Source organism: Ictidomys tridecemlineatus, chromosome X (genome assembly GCF_052094955.1).
Source record: "Ictidomys tridecemlineatus isolate mIctTri1 chromosome X, mIctTri1.hap1, whole genome shotgun sequence".
NCBI lineage: Eukaryota > Metazoa > Chordata > Mammalia > Rodentia > Sciuridae > Ictidomys > Ictidomys tridecemlineatus.
The window spans coordinates 15,784,886-15,802,168 of NC_135493.1; the positions used below are offsets into that span (position 1 = coordinate 15,784,886).

At 36.1% G+C, this 17,283-nt stretch overlaps 1 protein-coding gene across 8 annotated transcripts in view; it reads left to right on the forward strand.

The window, feature by feature from the left end:
- Arhgef6 (Rac/Cdc42 guanine nucleotide exchange factor 6) overlaps positions 1-17,283 on the forward strand; it is a 110,357-nt gene that overhangs the window by 74,946 nt on the left and 18,128 nt on the right. For all 8 annotated transcript variants that reach the window (XM_078034217.1, XM_078034216.1, XM_078034218.1 and 5 more), the window contains 3 exons: positions 11,260-11,398; positions 13,542-13,601; positions 15,789-15,935. In XM_078034217.1, the coding sequence (XP_077890343.1) occupies positions 11,260-11,398; positions 13,542-13,601; positions 15,789-15,935 (346 nt within the window). The remainder of the gene's footprint in view (positions 1-11,259; positions 11,399-13,541; positions 13,602-15,788; positions 15,936-17,283) is intronic.

Here is a 17,283-nt window from a genome sequence, read left to right on the forward strand (position 1 = left end):
ATACCCAATATTTCCAGCATCATTTATTGAAAAGATTATTAAATAAAGCTCTAATTTTGTTCTCAGCACCTTCATCAAAAATTAGTTGGCTGTAGATGCATGGGTTTACTTTTGGGTTCTATATTTGATTCCATTGGTTTATGTGTCTGTTTTTTATGCTCATAACAGGTTATTTTGATGACTATAGCCTTGTAGTATATTTTTGACTCAGGTAGTATAATACCTCTGGCTTTCTTCTTTCTATTCAGGATTGCTTTGGCTATTTGGAGCTTATTGTGGTTTCATATAGATTTTAGGATTTTTTTTTTAGTTCTGTGAAGCTGTGTATTCCTTTGGATAGTATGGATAGTTTTAATAAAATTAACTTCTAATCCATAAACATGGGATGTCATAGCATTTTTTTTTGTATCCTCTTCAATTTGGTTCAGCAATATAAAAAAGAATGTTCTTTGTAGAGATCTTTAGCTTATTTGTTTAAATTTATTCCTAGGTATTTTATTTTTGTAACTATTATATAATATGTAAATGTTTTTTTAATTTTTATTTCAGATAATTTACTACTTGGATATAGCAGTGTTTTTTTATACATTGATTTTTTATTCTGAAACTTTGGTAAAATTTGTTTATTAATTCTAATAATTCTTTGGTGAAGTCCAGGGTTTTCTATATACTATCATGTCATCTGTAACCAACGACAATTTGACTTTCTCTTTTCCAGTTTGAATGCCCTTTCTATCTCTTGCCTGATCTCTCTGGCTAGGACTTGCAGTACTAAGTTGAAAATAATGTTGACAAGTAGGCATTCTTGTTTTGTTTCAGATCTTGAATGCTTTCAGCTCTTCTCTACCTAGCATAATGTTAGCTTGGCAGCTTATTATATAAGGTCTTTATTATGTTGATGTATGTTTGTTATATGACTAATTTGTTGATGTTTTTTTTATCATGAAAGTGTATTGTTCTGAATCTAGTGAGATGATCATATGGGTCTTGTCCTTCATTGTATTGATGTGGTTTTATCATGCTTATGATTTGCATATGTTGAACCATCCTTGTACTACTGGGACAAATCCAACTTGATCATAATGAACAATCTTTTAATGTGCTGTTGGATTTGGTTTGACAGTATTTTGCTGAGGATTTTTGCTTCTGTGTTCATGATGGATACTTCTCTGTAGTTTTATTTTTTTCTTGCATCCTTGTCTAATTTTGGTATCAGGTTAGTGCCAGTCTTGTAAAATGGGTTTTGAAGAACTCCTTCCTCTTCATTTTTTTTGGAATAATTTAAGAAGAATTGGTATTTGTTCTTCCTTAAATGTTTGTAGGACTCAGAAGTGCCATTATTTGGTCCTAGGCTTTTCTTGGATGGAAGGCTTTTTGAAAAGTCAATCTCATGACTTATTATTGCTTTGTTCTTTGAGATGCAGGGATAGGTTGTTTGAGATCATTCTGATTTTTTTTTGTTACAGGCATTGATTGCTAAAACTTCCCTCTAAGTACTGCCTTTGCTGTATCTAATAGATTTTGTTATATTGTGTCACCATTTTCATTTGTTTCAAGAAACTTTTAAATTTAATTCTTAAATTTTTTCTCAATACATTGGGTTGTTCCAGTAAGTTGCTTAATTTCCAAATTTTTATTGTTATTGATTTGTAGTTTTATTCCATATTCAGTATGATTCCAGTTCTTTCAAATTTGTTGAGAATTGTTTTGTGTCCTATCATATCTATCCTGGAGAATGTTCCATGTGTTAATGAGAAGAAGGTGTATTCTACAGCTGTTGGATGGGATGTTCTGTAGATGTATGCTAAGTCCATTTGGTCTAGGCTGAAATGTGGCTCTCCTGTTTTTTTTTTTTTTATCTGTCCCTTTAGTTTTATTAATATTTGCTTCATGTATTTGAGTGCTATGATACTGGGGTCATAAGTATTTAAAATTAACATTTCTTCTTGATGAATTATCCCTTTATCATTGTATATAATTATTTTCCTTATCTCTTTACTGCTTTTGATTTGAAATCTGTTTTATCTGACGTAAGCATGGCTACTTCTGCTTTCTTCCATTTGCATGGAATATATTATTCCGTACCTTCATTTTGAGTTTGTGTGTCCTTACCAATGAAGTAAGTTCCTCATAAGTGATATACAATTGGTTCTCATTTTTTAAAATCCATTCAGTTTCTTTGTGTCTTTTAATTGGAGAATTTGATTTATTTACATTTATGGTGATTCTCAACAGGTAATGTCTTCCTACAGTGGTTTTGTAACTTGTTTTCTACTTTTAATGTAATTTCTCTTCTTATACCTTTTGTAGTTATGTGATTTACTCTAGTGGTGTGATTCAATTCCTTGATTGTTGTTTTTGTTTGTCTCCTTTTAGATTTTTGCTTTGTGGTTACCACAAAAGTTACAAAAACATCTTTTGATGGTAACAAGATATTTTAAAATGATAGTAACTAATAAAGATAAGAACAGAAACACCAATAAAAAAAGAAACAGAAAAAATAATACTGTTAAAACTCTACACTTGTATCCCATTCCTTTCTACATTGTGAATTTTAGATGTTTCACTTTGCATCTTTATGTGTTGCCTATCTCTTAACATATTTTTTATATCTTTATTTATTTATTTTTATGTGGTACTGAGGATCGAACCCAGTACCTCATAAGTGCGAGGCAAGTGCTCTACCACTGAGCCACAACCCCAGCCCCCTCTTAACATATTCAATGTATTATTATTTTTATTTGTTTTGATTTTTGGTCTTTATACTAAAGATATGAATGGGTTATACACCATGTTAACAATATTAGAGAATTCTGAATTTGTCTACATAGTTACTCTTACTAATGAATTTTATGTTTTCCCATTCTTTCTTTTTGTTCAATAACATCTGTTTCAGTTTCAAGAACTTCCTTTAGCATTTCTTGTAGAACAGATATGGAAGAGGTATAATATAATTTTGCTATGTGCAATTGCTTTTATATCAGTTAAGAGAAGGTGAATAAGCATGTATTTATATTATCATTCATAATTGCATAATTCCATTTACTGGTACTTTGTTTTTATATGTGGATTTAAATTTACATTTGGATTTTTTTGTTTTTAGTCTGAAGAATTTCTTTCACTATTTCTTATAAGGTGCATTTTCTAGCAAAGGATTAACTCAGTTTTCGTTTGTCTGAGAATGCTTTCATTCCACCTTCAATTTTAAAAAATAGTTTGAGTGGATACGGAATTCTTGGTTGGCAGTTTTGTTTCTTTCAGTACTTTGAGTATGTCAGCCCACTGCCCTTTGGCCATGATTTTGATGAGAAATCAACTGTTAATATTATTCGGGTTCCTTGATGAGTTTATCTCTAGCTGCTTTTGAGATTTTTGTCTTCATCTTTGTCTTTAAGCAGGTTCACTATGATTTGTCTGAGTATGGATCTCTTGTTTTTACCCCATTTGGAATTCGTTCAGCTTCTTAGATGTATGCATAAATATTTTCCTCAAATTTGAGAAGTTTTCCATCATTATTTCTTTGAAAAAATTTTGGCTCCAATTTCTCTATTCTTTCCTTTTGGTACTCCCATGCTTAAAGATGTCCCATATTTCATCTGGGTGTGGTGGCATATCGCCTTTAATCCAGTGACTCAGAAGGCTGAGGCAGGAGGATTCCAAGTTTGAGGGCAGCCTTGGCAACTTAGGAAGGCCCTCAGCAATTTAGTGAGACACTGTCTCAAAGTTAAATAAAATAAAAATTAAAAGACCAGGAATGTAGCTCAGTGGTAAAATGAACTGGGACTCAATCGGCAATAACTACCCCTCTCCAAAAAATAGATGTTTCCTATTTCTTTGAGGCTTTGTCCATTTTTCTTTATTCTTTCTTTTCCAGATTGCATAGTCTCTATCAATCTGTCATTAATTCATTGACTTTCTTCTGCCAATTCACAGATCTTCTGTTGAGTCCCTCTGATGAAATTTTGAATAAATTTTCAGTTATTGTCCTTTTTAACTCCCAAATTTCCATTTGGTTCTTTTTCATAATTTAATTTTACTTATATTTATTTTTTTGTGGTGCTGGAGATTGAACCCAGGGCCTTGGGCATGTGAGGCAAGCACTGTACCAACTGAGCTATATCCCCAGCCCTTACTTGAATTCTTTATTTGATGACACATTGCCCTCATATATCTTTAAACATGGTTTTCTTTAGTTCTTTGAACATATTTATAATGGCTACTTGAAGTCATTGTTAAATCTGATATTCAGTTGCTCTTATTTTTCCCCCAGTGTATGGGTCACACATTCTTGTTTCTTTTTCTTTTTTTGCATACCACATTTTTTGGGTTGAAAAATAAACATTTTAGGTAATTTTAGGTTTTACAGCTCCAGATCCTGATTCCACTACCCCTTCTTTGGGGGCTTTGGTTGTTGTTGTTTGTTTGTTTATTTAGTAACTTGACTGAACTATTTTAGTGAAGTCCATTTCCCCACAGTGTACAGCCTCTGGTGTTACTCCTCAGAGGGCACAGGTACGCTGTCTCTTGGAATGACAGGAGTATGAAAAGGACTCTCTTTGACCACCTCTGTCCCTAATGTCTCTGTTAAAACCAATTTAGTATCATACCTACTGTTAAACTCCACTGATTGTTTCTAATATTTTTGACAATTCTCTGGGGCATAAATTGCCCCACTATTTAATCTAATTAAATTCAAGGAGGAGTAGGTTTTTTTTTCTTTTGAGCAATTTCTATTTTCTTTCCCTAGTTCTTTCTGGTGACCTAGCTGGCCTAGAGTACAGGTTATTGCTCTTCAGTTAAAGGAATCACCAGATTCCTTTTATTTTCTTATTACCAAAATCTCCATTGTTTTTGCAAGAGCCCTTAGGCTTAAATCTCAGACCCTTTCAAATCAAACCAGTTCCTTGGAAAGACCTTCAGAGCTCTCTGTTCCTATAGATGACCTTTTTCTCTGAGTCACTACTCTGGACACTTGGCAGGGTGATGTCTCCTGGTGTTCTCAGCTTTCCTCATCTGCCAGGGAACCTCCTTCAAGTGAGCTGGGGTGAGGGCGATTTGGCCCCACGATTTTCAACCTGCCAGTCCTGGGGTACAGCTTCAACCCTATGTGTGGGAGCTTAGATGAAGGGAGTTTCCTACCTCTCAGCCACACTCTCATAAATTTAGTCTATTTTACCCAAAGTTATAGTGGATGAGATGTGCTGGTGGTCTGCCCCGCTTGGTGAAATACGCCTATTGATTGAGAACTGAGGAAGGAGAGGGCTTGCTTTCTTGGCCACATTTGCCTGGAATGGAGCATCTGTCAAGATGAGTTGGGAAGAAGGATACAGCAGGTTGTGATTCAAATGCCACACTTTCCTGTTGTTCATGAGTTTTAATACATTTTTTAAATGAATGTTTCTTCATCTGTCATATGCCATTAGAATAATTTTTAGACAATTTAAGTGGTTGTTTTTTATTGTTTCCACTTATTCCAGTTTCACTGGAGAGTGGGTCTAATGAGCAGCTCATGCCACCATCCTAAAAGGGGATTTCTTCCCCATTTCCTTTTAAGTCTTCATGTGCCTCTACCTGATCTTAGCCTAAAAGTTTTACTGCTTTTGTATTGTCTCAAAATTGTATGTTCAAAATTCAACCACTTAAAAGTTGTTTTACTGAAGGCATTTCACTTAACTTCTACATTTTGGTTTCCTCAACTATAAAATGAGGATAAATCCTCACATCAACCTTGCAGGATTGATGTGAGGATTAAATGAAGTGATATACACAAAGTATGTAGTACACAGTATGAGGTAGTTGACACCATACACCATATGACTTTATTCATCTTCTACCTGCTGCTACCAGTGGCTTTCAAGAAATATTTCAAGACACAAATAATAGACAATATAATGTACATGCCCACCATTTAACATTAGAAACAAATTACAAATGCAATTCAAGTCCTATATTTACTCTTTAATATATTTTGTTCCTCCTTTCTCACCAGAGGGAACCATAGTCTGAACTTGGTTTTTTCATTTCCAGGAATGTTTTCATACTTCATATATACAATAAGGAAAAAGTCATTCAGAGGCATTTCTCCCTTTCATGAAGATATAAATATCCTGTTTGTGTAAGGGAAAATTGCTTTATACCAATAAAATATGAGATCCCTGGCATGTTAGTTATTTATATGAGTGCATGTTCTTTTTCTTTTGATATGAGAACAGCTCTGGATAAATACCAGAAAGAAATGGTTTCCTTTAAAGACTAGACTCTCTGTGGTGTTTCAGAGAAGTTTCTGTTGTAGCCCTGTGTGCTAAATAATATTTTCTGCATTTACCTATGTTAAGAATTTAATTTTATAACTAAAGATGCCTTCAACTTTAATGATTTAAAATTTGTTACCCAATGGATTTAAAGATTTCTCAATTATTTTGAGAATCACAATACTGTTTGCTTGATTTTAATTAGTGTTGTTTTTTTTAAAAAATATTTATTTTAGTTTTAGGTGGACACAATATCTTTACCACTGAGCTACAACCCCAGCCCCTAATTAGTGTTGTTTTTTGAGAATTTTATTATACACCCTGAAATGATGGAAGACTCACTGAAGTCTTCATAAAGCTAAATGCCTACATTCTGATTCATTTACATAAAAGGGATGAAATTTGAACTTAAATACTTGGGATTTTCCTTAGATATGCTTCTAATGTAATCGCTGGTATTTTCGATGAGTCTCTTGTAAATATATGAAGACATATTAGAGGCAAAACATAGTTGGATGAAATTAACAGAAAATTCAGATTAAAATTTTATTTTTGATGAATATTTTGGCTGAAATAGGGACATCCGTGGATTTGAGTTCCTCCTTCTGCTGAATCTTTGATGCTCAGGTAACTTCTTTCTTTTGGTCTGTAGGTGGCAATCTCAAACCAGAAATGTTCACAACAGTCAACGATGACAAGACATCCAACCCTAAAATTGTTTGATTGCATGCAGATGCTGGGATAAAAATGCAGTAACATGTTGCCCAAATTTGGACATGTAATTGACCCCAACCTGGTGTATCCCCATATTTACATATATTCGTATGGTTGCCCCAGCTTTTTGTTATCCCCTGGGTGAGGCCTTTGGGGATTTCCCCTATCTCTCCCCTGCTGACTTGCTTAGGTAGCTTCTGTCCCTTCCTGGGAATAACTTCTCCCTTACAAAAATACCCACTTCTTTCCTGTGCTTCGGTGTAGTGGTGTAATATCCATTCTTTCCATGAGGGAGAAGGTTCCAAGAAAGCCAGGAGAGGACAAGAGTTGATTAAGACAGATGTGGATCTCACTTCCGTCTATGTTGTAGCAACTTCCACAAACACCCTGTGTACTTTTTCTCTTGTTAGTTTTATTCACCTTCTGTTTACCATTGTTGCCAGCAGTGACGACTTTCAGAAAACCCCCCAAAAGCTGTGTATTTGCTTTGGGGGTAAGGAGCATAGGAAAAATTCTGAGCCTCAATCCTGTTTTGCTACTGTCTTTGAGAAACCAGGAAAAAAGAGAATGATTGCAAACAAAATGTGGTAGGGACAAGAAAGAAGCAGTCAGCTTACTCTTGGGTCTGGATAAATGAAAAAGGGAAAATAGGGATCCACCCAGTCCAGTGTGAGTAGCAAAACTGGGATTTTTCACTTGCCAGAAGTTAGGCCTTCCAACTCCTCTTGCTTCACCTAATCTGTCCAGGCCACAGAAATTCCCATGACAGGCTTGTGGGAAAGGAATGCGATGGGAAACAGGAATCTTTAATCCTCTTTTAGGGAGAGTCATGACCTTTCAAATTGAAAATCTACACAAAGATTCCACAGAAACACTGTTGTATGAGATGGTTAAGTTTTGTAGTGTTATGAGGTAGAATAGTTTTCTCCTGCCTTCCTATCCAACCAGGAATATAAAAGAGCCCCATCTGCTGTGTATTCTATTAGATAAATGCATGTTGAGTTTTAAATATCATTTGTACATTGAGAACTTCTTTTATTTTATCACAGCACATATACAGAACATTAAGCTTGAAAAGTAAGTCTTAACCCACTGTTGTTTCAAACAGATCATTTAAAATTATAAACTGCATTTTAAAGACAGATTGTTCTTAGTATAATGATACATATTTGCATATAATGATATTAATTTGTGTACTAAGCTTATTTGGTTAAGTGAAATGTGCTTTTTAGGATCTGCTTATAATAGGCAGTGGCCATATAAAACAGTTTTGTTCTTTTTTGCAGTAGCAACATTTTCTTGTCTGTCCAATAGCCTCTGTTTTAATCTGAGATATTGAGCTCATATTATACTGAAAACTTTAAAAATTAGTTAAGCTAGGTGTGGTGGCACATACCCGTAATCTCAGTGCCAGATGCTGAGGCAGGAGGATCACAAGTTCAAGGCCAGCCTCAGCAATTTAGCAAACCCCTAAGCAACTTAGCAAGACTGTGTCTCAAAAAATAAAAAGGGCTGGGCCCTAGCTCACTGGTAGAACACTTGTCTCACACATATGAGGCACTGGATTCCATCCTCAGCACCACATTAAAAAAATAAATAAAGATATTGTGTTCTTCTACAAGTAAAAAATTTATTTTTAAAAATAAATAAATAAAAAGGGCTGTGGTTGTGGCTCAGTAGTAAACACCCCTGGGTTCAATCCCTGGTACCAAAAAAATATATTGTTTAATAACATTTAGTAAGCCTAGAAGTTAGTATGTTGAATGGAAAGTAATAATAAAATACCTATAAGCATTTTCTTTTAATTGCTGTAACTCTTTCATCAATTAGAGTAGACTATTGAAGATATAGCAGTCATTTAGTCATGGAAAGAAAACATAGGACTTGTTAACTCTAAAGAAGTTAGGATAGTGATTTTCTCCAAATTACATTTCTACTCAAATGTACTCTCCAAATCTGAGTTATTTTTCTAATTATATTTTACATGTGATGAATTTTTAAACCTCTATGTGATTTATGCTCTTGGTTGGAAATTAAATATCAATTGAATTTTAATTTGGGAATCATGGGTACTAGTAATTTTTAAAGATCAGATTCTGGCAAGGTGTCTTGGAATAAAGATAATAATACATCTATTGACTATAGTTTAAACAATCCTTTTCTGCAGTCAGGCAGGGCGGTAACATGGAATGACCTGAAGCTTTAGCTTCAGACCTGGTTATGAACCCCATCATAACTATTACTCACCCTTCCTGATTCTCAGGTTTCTCATCTGTAAAATGGAGATAATGCCTATGTTGAAATACTGTTGTGAATGTTAAACAAGAATGAATTCATGTAAAGATCCTAGCATCAAATTGTAGCCTTAACAAACCCCACCGATTTAATCAGCACAATTTTATTAGGAAGTAGGTTTTACGAATGAGTCATTTGAGGCTCAGGCAACTCACCCAGGGTCACCAAATCTGTTTTCTGATTCTAAGCCCAGGGCACTTCCTACTTCTCAGCTGCTTCTGGGACAAAACTGAAATAAAATACTTAGTAGCCATGGTTTGATGGGACTCCCCAAATGTGATCTAGTGTTCAGTAAGATGCCCATTCCTGCCTTTCTTCTCTCTTCTTTTTAAATTGATTTTTATGGTGTTGGGGATCAAACTACATCATTTTTTTCTTTAAAAATATTTTATACCTTTATTTTATTTATTATTTTTAATGTGGTGCTGAAGATCGAACCCAGTGCCTCACACATGCTAAGCAAGTGCTCTGCCATTGAGCTACAACCCCAACCCCTCTTTCTTCTCCCTGACATACGTGTGCTAATGCATGACTCCAAGCTACTGATGTGTTAGTTGCTTACAGATGCCCAAGGAGGAAAGGTGTTTATTATTAATAGAAATCAACTGTGATCCACTCTATTCCCAATCCCCCATACTTGAATACCAATAACAAGTCTCTTTAAACACATTTTGCAACCTGTGGCAGCATACTACACTTGGAACCACAGCATAAGATGTGCTCTAGGAAGAATAAGTAGGTCACTTCTCAGTATAGGGGTTCCTGTTGGGGAGTGGTGAGAAAGGTTGTTGCAATCAGTAAGAGTCTAAAAAGTTAATACTTGACCTTGTAGGCACTCAACTCACTGAGTTGCTTAGGCCTTGGTAAGTTGCTGAGGCTGGCTTTGAACTCATGATCCTCCTGCCTCAAGGCTTCAGAGCTGCTGGGATTACAGGCATGCACCACCACACCCAACTCAGAGGTTTTTGAGTAGGAAAGTAGTGGGACTTAAGTCGTGGTCTGCAGGATGATTTGCAGTTGAAAGAGTCTGGAAGCTAGGAGATCAGTTGGCCTATTGAAGCAAGCCAGATTTGGATGCAATGAAAGCTTGGATTTAGGGTGTAGCAGAGGGAATGGATCCAAGGAGAACTGGGACTGGTTGGATATGAATGGGCAACCAAGAAAGTCAAGGAGTCAAGGGAGAAAACAAAAAATTCAAAATATGTTGTCAGTCAGGCATAAGATTACTAAAATGGCCAAGTGGTCTCAGGACTTACCCCTATGAGTGTAAAGGAGATGATTTGGAAGCATGCTAAAGGGCTGAGAGTTAAACATTTATAGGACATAGTTCACAAGCTATTATTACTCTTTTCACATATTGCTGCCTTATGGAAGTGTTCAGGTATTCTGCAACACTGGATTCAGATCCTAGGCTAAGTGACTTTTTGGTGAGTCTTACAACATATTGTTACCTGAATGTAGGACTTTATTCTAGAACATTGCAAATGGGTGACAGGGAGTACTTAGTGAGTTGCTAATCTTAGTATTTGACCAGCAAATACATAGAATATTTGAAGTGACTAAGAAAATATATTATTTTTTTAACTTAAGTTGAGGTCATCTGATGGTCTCCATGCCCCATCCCCCTGGGTGCAAGCTCCTGAAGGATGGGTGCCCCATCCTGCGGATTTTTGCTTCATTCATTGCTATATCCCCGTCAGAGAACAGAGCATACCACTTAGTAGATGCTTAGTCAGTAAGTGCTGACTGAGTCAAGGACATCAGAGATCGTGACTGGTCACCACTGGAGTCCCCTTGCTGGGCACAGGGCCAATGGCAAAGGAAGAACTGAATAAATGTTGGTTGAATTGAGTTGAAATAAACTGAACAACTTTTTGGACCAGTTAAATAAATTTTTATTTGGTTTTATATTGTGGTAAATACAGTAAAATAATGTTTGATTGACAACTGTTTACTTGGGATAGTCAGCAGTAACAAAGCTATATTCATTTTTTGCTAGTGATGATCTGGAACAATTTATGGAAAATCAAGGTGCATCCAGCCCAGGTATCCTTATTTTAACCACAAGCCTCAGCAAGCCATTTATGCGACTAGAAAAGTATGTTACTCTTTTACAAGAGCTGGAACGACATATGGAGGTAAGGCAAGGCAAGCTTTTCTAAGCTTCTGTACCTGTATGACCCTCTGCTCTGGAAAGCAGTCAGTTTGCCTCTAAACTAGCCCTGATGAGGATCCAGAAAATGTCTACTTCAAAATTTACTCACTCCCATCTTCCTTCTTCCAAGGCTTCTACTTTACTTATTTATGCAACCAAGTAAGATCTATTTTCTTTTGTACTAAATGTTCATGATTATTATCCCCCTCCCTTCTTCCCAAGTCTTGGTCCTGTTTCTTGCTTCAAATCTATATTTACTTAGGTTTCCTTTTGCCTTCTCATCTGTAGATGGTGGTGCAGTCAAAATCAGACCTAGAAATCTCTGTTCTGGTCTATTAACCAAATGTATTGTGGGAGGTAAAGCAAACCAACATCAGAAAATACAAACAACACATTCATTGTAGACAGGAATATTTAATCTCCAGAACACTGCAATCATTCAGCTTTCTGACTCTGGATTACAATGGAAGATTCTGGTATTCCTTCAAGATTAATCCATGCATCCAATATTAATGCATTTCTCTGTACACCAGTATATCTACATCAAAGTCCCATCACATTTTGGCTCATAAACTTACAGTTTACATGACACAGTGTATAATCTTTTGTAAATATTAAGATTTGTGATGAAGACTGATCATTGAATCATTTTTCATCAAGAGCCCAAATCCTGTTGTGATTAAAAACCAGTCAACAGGGATAGCTCTTTAAGCTGTTCTTTGGTGATTATGCATGGGGTGTGGAGGTGTGGGTGGGAGAGGAGGGCCCCCTGGGGGAGGCTGCATTTACCCTAGTTGCTCTTCCTGTGTCTGGGGGAAGGTTTTGAGGTTTTAAAAGGGCTGATTATCTTTAAAGCAAAAGGTTGCATGCTGTCAGGCTTGTCAGCATTTGTCAGGATTGAAATCATATACTCTGAGGGAAACCGCATTCTCAGGGTGTTTGACCTGCCTGAAAGCTGGAGGCAGTGGGGAGCAGGTGAATAAAGCCTGCTGGAATGAAATTTCAGTTAGGGCTTGGAAAGGTCTTGGCCTCTGGAGGTCTTTCCATAATCAAACTGGTTGGCTGAACCGTTTGAGGTTTGCCCCTCCTTGCTTATCACAAAAATCCAGAAACCAATGGCCTAAGTTTCTGTTACTTCTTAGTACTGAAGTACAAATACACATTTAATTTGGGGAGAAAATAAAACCTCAAAGTAGTAAGAAGTTGCTCCCACAGCTCAGATTCTCTATTTTGGCTTTCCTTGTAGTGGAGCCTGTTTCTACCCCTGCCTTCAATTGTTCACATTGTCTTTGGCTTGCTTCCCATTGCCCATCATCCTATAAGACACCTCCTTCCTGCTAGTTCACCAGTGCTGAGACACTATCCGTATTTCTGATTGCTGGGCATGATTGCTGGCTAGTAGTAGAATGGAATCTGAAATTCTCAATTGTCAATTGATTTGGGTGACTACAAATTTTGTTATAAAGGAATACAAACCTACTTTCCATGAGCAATATTATTCTTGGCTTGAGTCAGACTCTGATAATGTTCAAGTTCAGCTCTGTATTTTCTCACCCAAAATCGGTTGGGCAGATTGCATCTTCCTACCATGCCAGCTGAGTTCTAGGGGTTAGGTTTACATACATTTAACATACACCCTTCAGGTGAGGTATAACCCCATATAACTCCTCAAGGTTAGGTATATGCTATGACTTAACATGGTCTCTCAGGTAATTATTTAATTACCATATTCATTGCTAAATATTTATTATCTAAAGCACAACAGCAAAAAAGAGAAATGGGAACTCTTGCTTCAATAATTATATCTACTGTGCTGTTACTAAATATATGCTGTGATACCTGCTGTTTTAAAAGTCCATTATACTCTATGCTAGTTTAAGGATTAAAACACAGACTGACATTTGGAATCTCAATTATTAGATAATTAAATTTTCTTTTGGTTCACTGTTCTTTGACTTTAACACAGATTTAGACTTGTGTTATCATCACTACAGTTGGGATGATTCTGTCACCTTCCAAAATTCTTGCTTACTATCATTTGGGGCCACACTTTCCTCCCACCTGGAACCCCTGGCTACTGATGACCCGTTCTCTGCTAATATTGTTTTCAATATTTACTTTGATAGGATACTCATCCAGATCATCAGGATATTCTGAAAGCAATCGTAGCATTCAAAATGCTCATGGTAGGTCATGTTTTAAGTGGAGAATGGTCACTCTTCGTTTTCTGTATTTTGTTCCTGAAAGAATGATTTCTGTGTAATATTTTCTTTATTATGCAAAGGTCTTCAGACCTTTCATGACAGTATTGCAGTGATTGTTTCATGTCATTTTGTCCTCCCAAAATCATGCTTATCTATGAAAGGTTGCCAGGCTAAAGATATAAAGCAATCACATTTGAAGTCTTGGCCACATTAAGCATTGGTGTGTAGGTGGGGGGTTTCCTTTTGTCTTTGTCTTTACCCCCTTTCCTCACCATATGTCTGTATAACTCGTCATTCACTGATTGGCATCAGCACTGGAATCAACTATGTCAAAGGGCTTGAGTTTGTTCTTTGCATATGAAAAAGAAATCCTTTATAAAAGGAAAAAAACTCTATCATCTACTAAATACAATTGCTTTATATAAGTTGCTACCAAAGGTACTTAAATCTTGTATCTTGAACATCATGATTAATGTGTGTTCTTGAATCCACTGATGTAAAACAACTTGGTGCCATTTTAAAAGCAAAGAAAATTTTATTTTTGGTGATGGATTAAGTTTAGCTACATTTTTTACATTTCTGTAGCATACTAAGTTATTTGGATCAATGTTCAGTTATTTTCCTTGCTGTAAGTTTGTGATGCAATGTTTACCATCACCTCATTTATATTGCTGTTAAAAGATCAGTAACTGGCATATCCATGGTTAAACAGCAAGTTGAAGACCAGAGTAAGGTATTAAGTTAACATCGCTGCTGTTGTGCCTTAAAAACAATCAAATCCTGGCAGTTTCACATGGCTCCACCTAATTGAACAGCCCACTGAAACCCATGGATTTTGTGGTAATTTATTTCTTATTTTTCCTGTGTCAATGGAATATAAAATGCCTCTTTGAAAAAAAAAACTGCTTTTATTTTTGATCATGTAAAACCTGCTTTGGTGGTTGTAGTCTGTTTATTTTTGGTATAGATGCAGGAAAGTATCTTTATAATAAATTTATTTCTTCAAGTATCCATTTAGCTGAATGAGGCAACAGAGATTTTATGGAAAAATCACTTCCAAAAAGCTATTACATTACAGTCATTTGGAAACAGTAATATAACTAACCATATGCTTATTTTGTATTCAATTTGGAATGAGTGCTGTTAAATTACTCTAAGGTAGCCTCACACTTTCTAAAGCAGGGATATGTGTGTGTGTGTGTGTGTGTGTGTGTGTGTGTGTATATATATATATATATATATATATATATATATAATGTTCACACTCCACAATTTACTGTTTGCCAGTGTGAACATAAACAGTAAATTGTTTCTTGGTTTGAATTTTCAGTTTGTCATCATGAAATTCTGTTGTCCTCCTTTTCCTAATCCTTTTGGAAAGGAAAATTAATTTAGTATTTTTTATAGCAATCTAGTATTGCTCCCTCTGCACAGAGCAGAGTGGTGCATGTGTTTCATTATAAGCTCAGTTTGGTTCCCTGTGCCATAAAAATGAATTTACATTTTTCTTGCCAGTCTCTTTTCTATAAGTCTTGTAGCTTTTATTTGTTTGTTTGTTTTTGTTATTATGAGGATGTTACCTTGATGGAAAGTGAAGATATGCTAGAAAAATAAAATTACTTTGTAATAACTGAAGCCCTATTTAATACCAAGATAGACAAGATGGCAAGGATCTAGAGCATGGTACCAATCTACAGATCTAAATCTGTCAGCTGTTTTCCTGCCTCTGCTTTATCTGATTCCACTACTTGTCCTTCTAGACTCTTACAAGGAGGGACAAACAAACCCTTTCTATCCTTTGATCTTTTTTTTTGCTGTGTGTGTGGAGCTGGATTGAACCCAGGGCCTTTTGCATGCAAGGCAAGGACTCTACCAACTGAGCTGTATCCCCAGCCCTCTACCCTTATTTTGATGCTTTGGTGAAATGAAAAGTAGTTCATCCTCATATAACTTTTAGGAGCTCAAAGCTTGAGACTAAAGATAGTGGATCTTCTGTCTGTCAGGAATGGGTCTGTTCATGGAATTCAAGGTGAAGAATAATGGGATTCGTGAATGTGAGAGGCAAATGTCGCATCTTACGTTGATCTTCTGTTAGGTCTGATAACTTTCACTGATCTGTTTCATAAGAATTCTTGTTTTGCAAAAATGTGCTCTGTTTTGGTTCTGTAGGGACAGTGCCAAGATCTGAGAAAGAGAAAACAGCTGGAGTTACAGATACTTTCAGAACCTATTCAGGCATGGGAAGGGGAAGATATTAAAACCTTGGGAAATGTGATTTTTATGTCACAAGTAATGGTGCAGTATGGAACATGTGAGGTAAAGTGCTTTAAATATTAACATTTTTCTTCTATGTTTCATATTTTTCTTCCTTTATTTGTCCTTCTATCAAGGACAAATGCTTGAGCATTCAAATCAGAAACTGAACACCCCTTCTTTGCCCAACAGTCTGCTAGGTGCTATGGGAAATAGAGAGAAGGAACAAGCTTTGCTTTCAAATAACACACTAAAATAGATTCAAATGCAAATTGCAACTAGAAAACAAACCAAATAGCCAGCAGTAGAGTCCATAGAAATTCAGAGAAGGGAGCAACCAAAAAGACCTTATAGAGACAGGACTCAAGGAGGAAGATGCTAAAAAGAAAAAGGGAGGATAAAGTAGAGGTCATTTTTATTTCAAGCGAGAACAGGAATGTGACTTTTTTTCTGTAGGGCAGTAAGAAAACTAGACTTCGGGCATCAGAAGAAGCATTTTAGACATAGTGAATGAAAGAAAAGGTTAATTGAATCAGGTTTTGAAGAACATTGGACATTGGACTAGAGCAGTTTAGATTGATGCAGCAGGCAATAGGAAGTAATGAAAGAGTACTGAGTAGCAGAAAAACATAATGAAAGGGCTGTTTGACACTTAATCTGGTGAACACATATATCAGATGAGGATGAGACTAGAAACAAAAAGGGCAACCTGAATGGGAAGTGAGAAGTACCCCCAGCCAAGGTGGTGGTAGAGGTAATAGAGCATAAGAGGCAACTCTGAAACATGCTTAAATGGGAAAGTCAATGGGAATGGGTGACCCATGGGCTAGAGGAGATGATGAATGTAATTTTAGACCTGTTAACTTTCAAGAGACTATAGCTATCCATGTGAAGATGTCTTGTAGGCAGCTGTTGAAATAATATGGAAATGTGGGTGATAGGTCAGAGTTACAGGCAGAGATTTAGATGTCCCTGACAGATGTGCCTTCCTAGGAGGTAAATATTCAAAGAGAAGCACAGGAGCTGAAGATAGATTATTTCTTTTAAGAAGAGAGTAGGGTAAGGGAGAAAGGTTGATTATGTCACCTGCTATGATTTATCGGGTGTTAGAATTGTCTTCCCTCTCCCAAAACATCTTCCTATATTCCCAGATGTGTCTCTGGCAGAGATTCATTACTTTGGGTTAATAAGCAATCTCATTGAAAATGCAGATACCCTGGGGAAGGTTAATGCAATGAGTCTAACTATTAGTCATTTCACATCTTTGGGATAAATCCCTTGGGTGAAAGGAGGAGGAACAAATGCCAGAAAAAAGAAAGACAAATAGGAGGGTAGAAAAGAATTGGGGGTTTGTGGTATTATGGAAATTCCTGGAGGAGCACTTGAAAGTTGTCAGTAAGCTGAGTGCTCC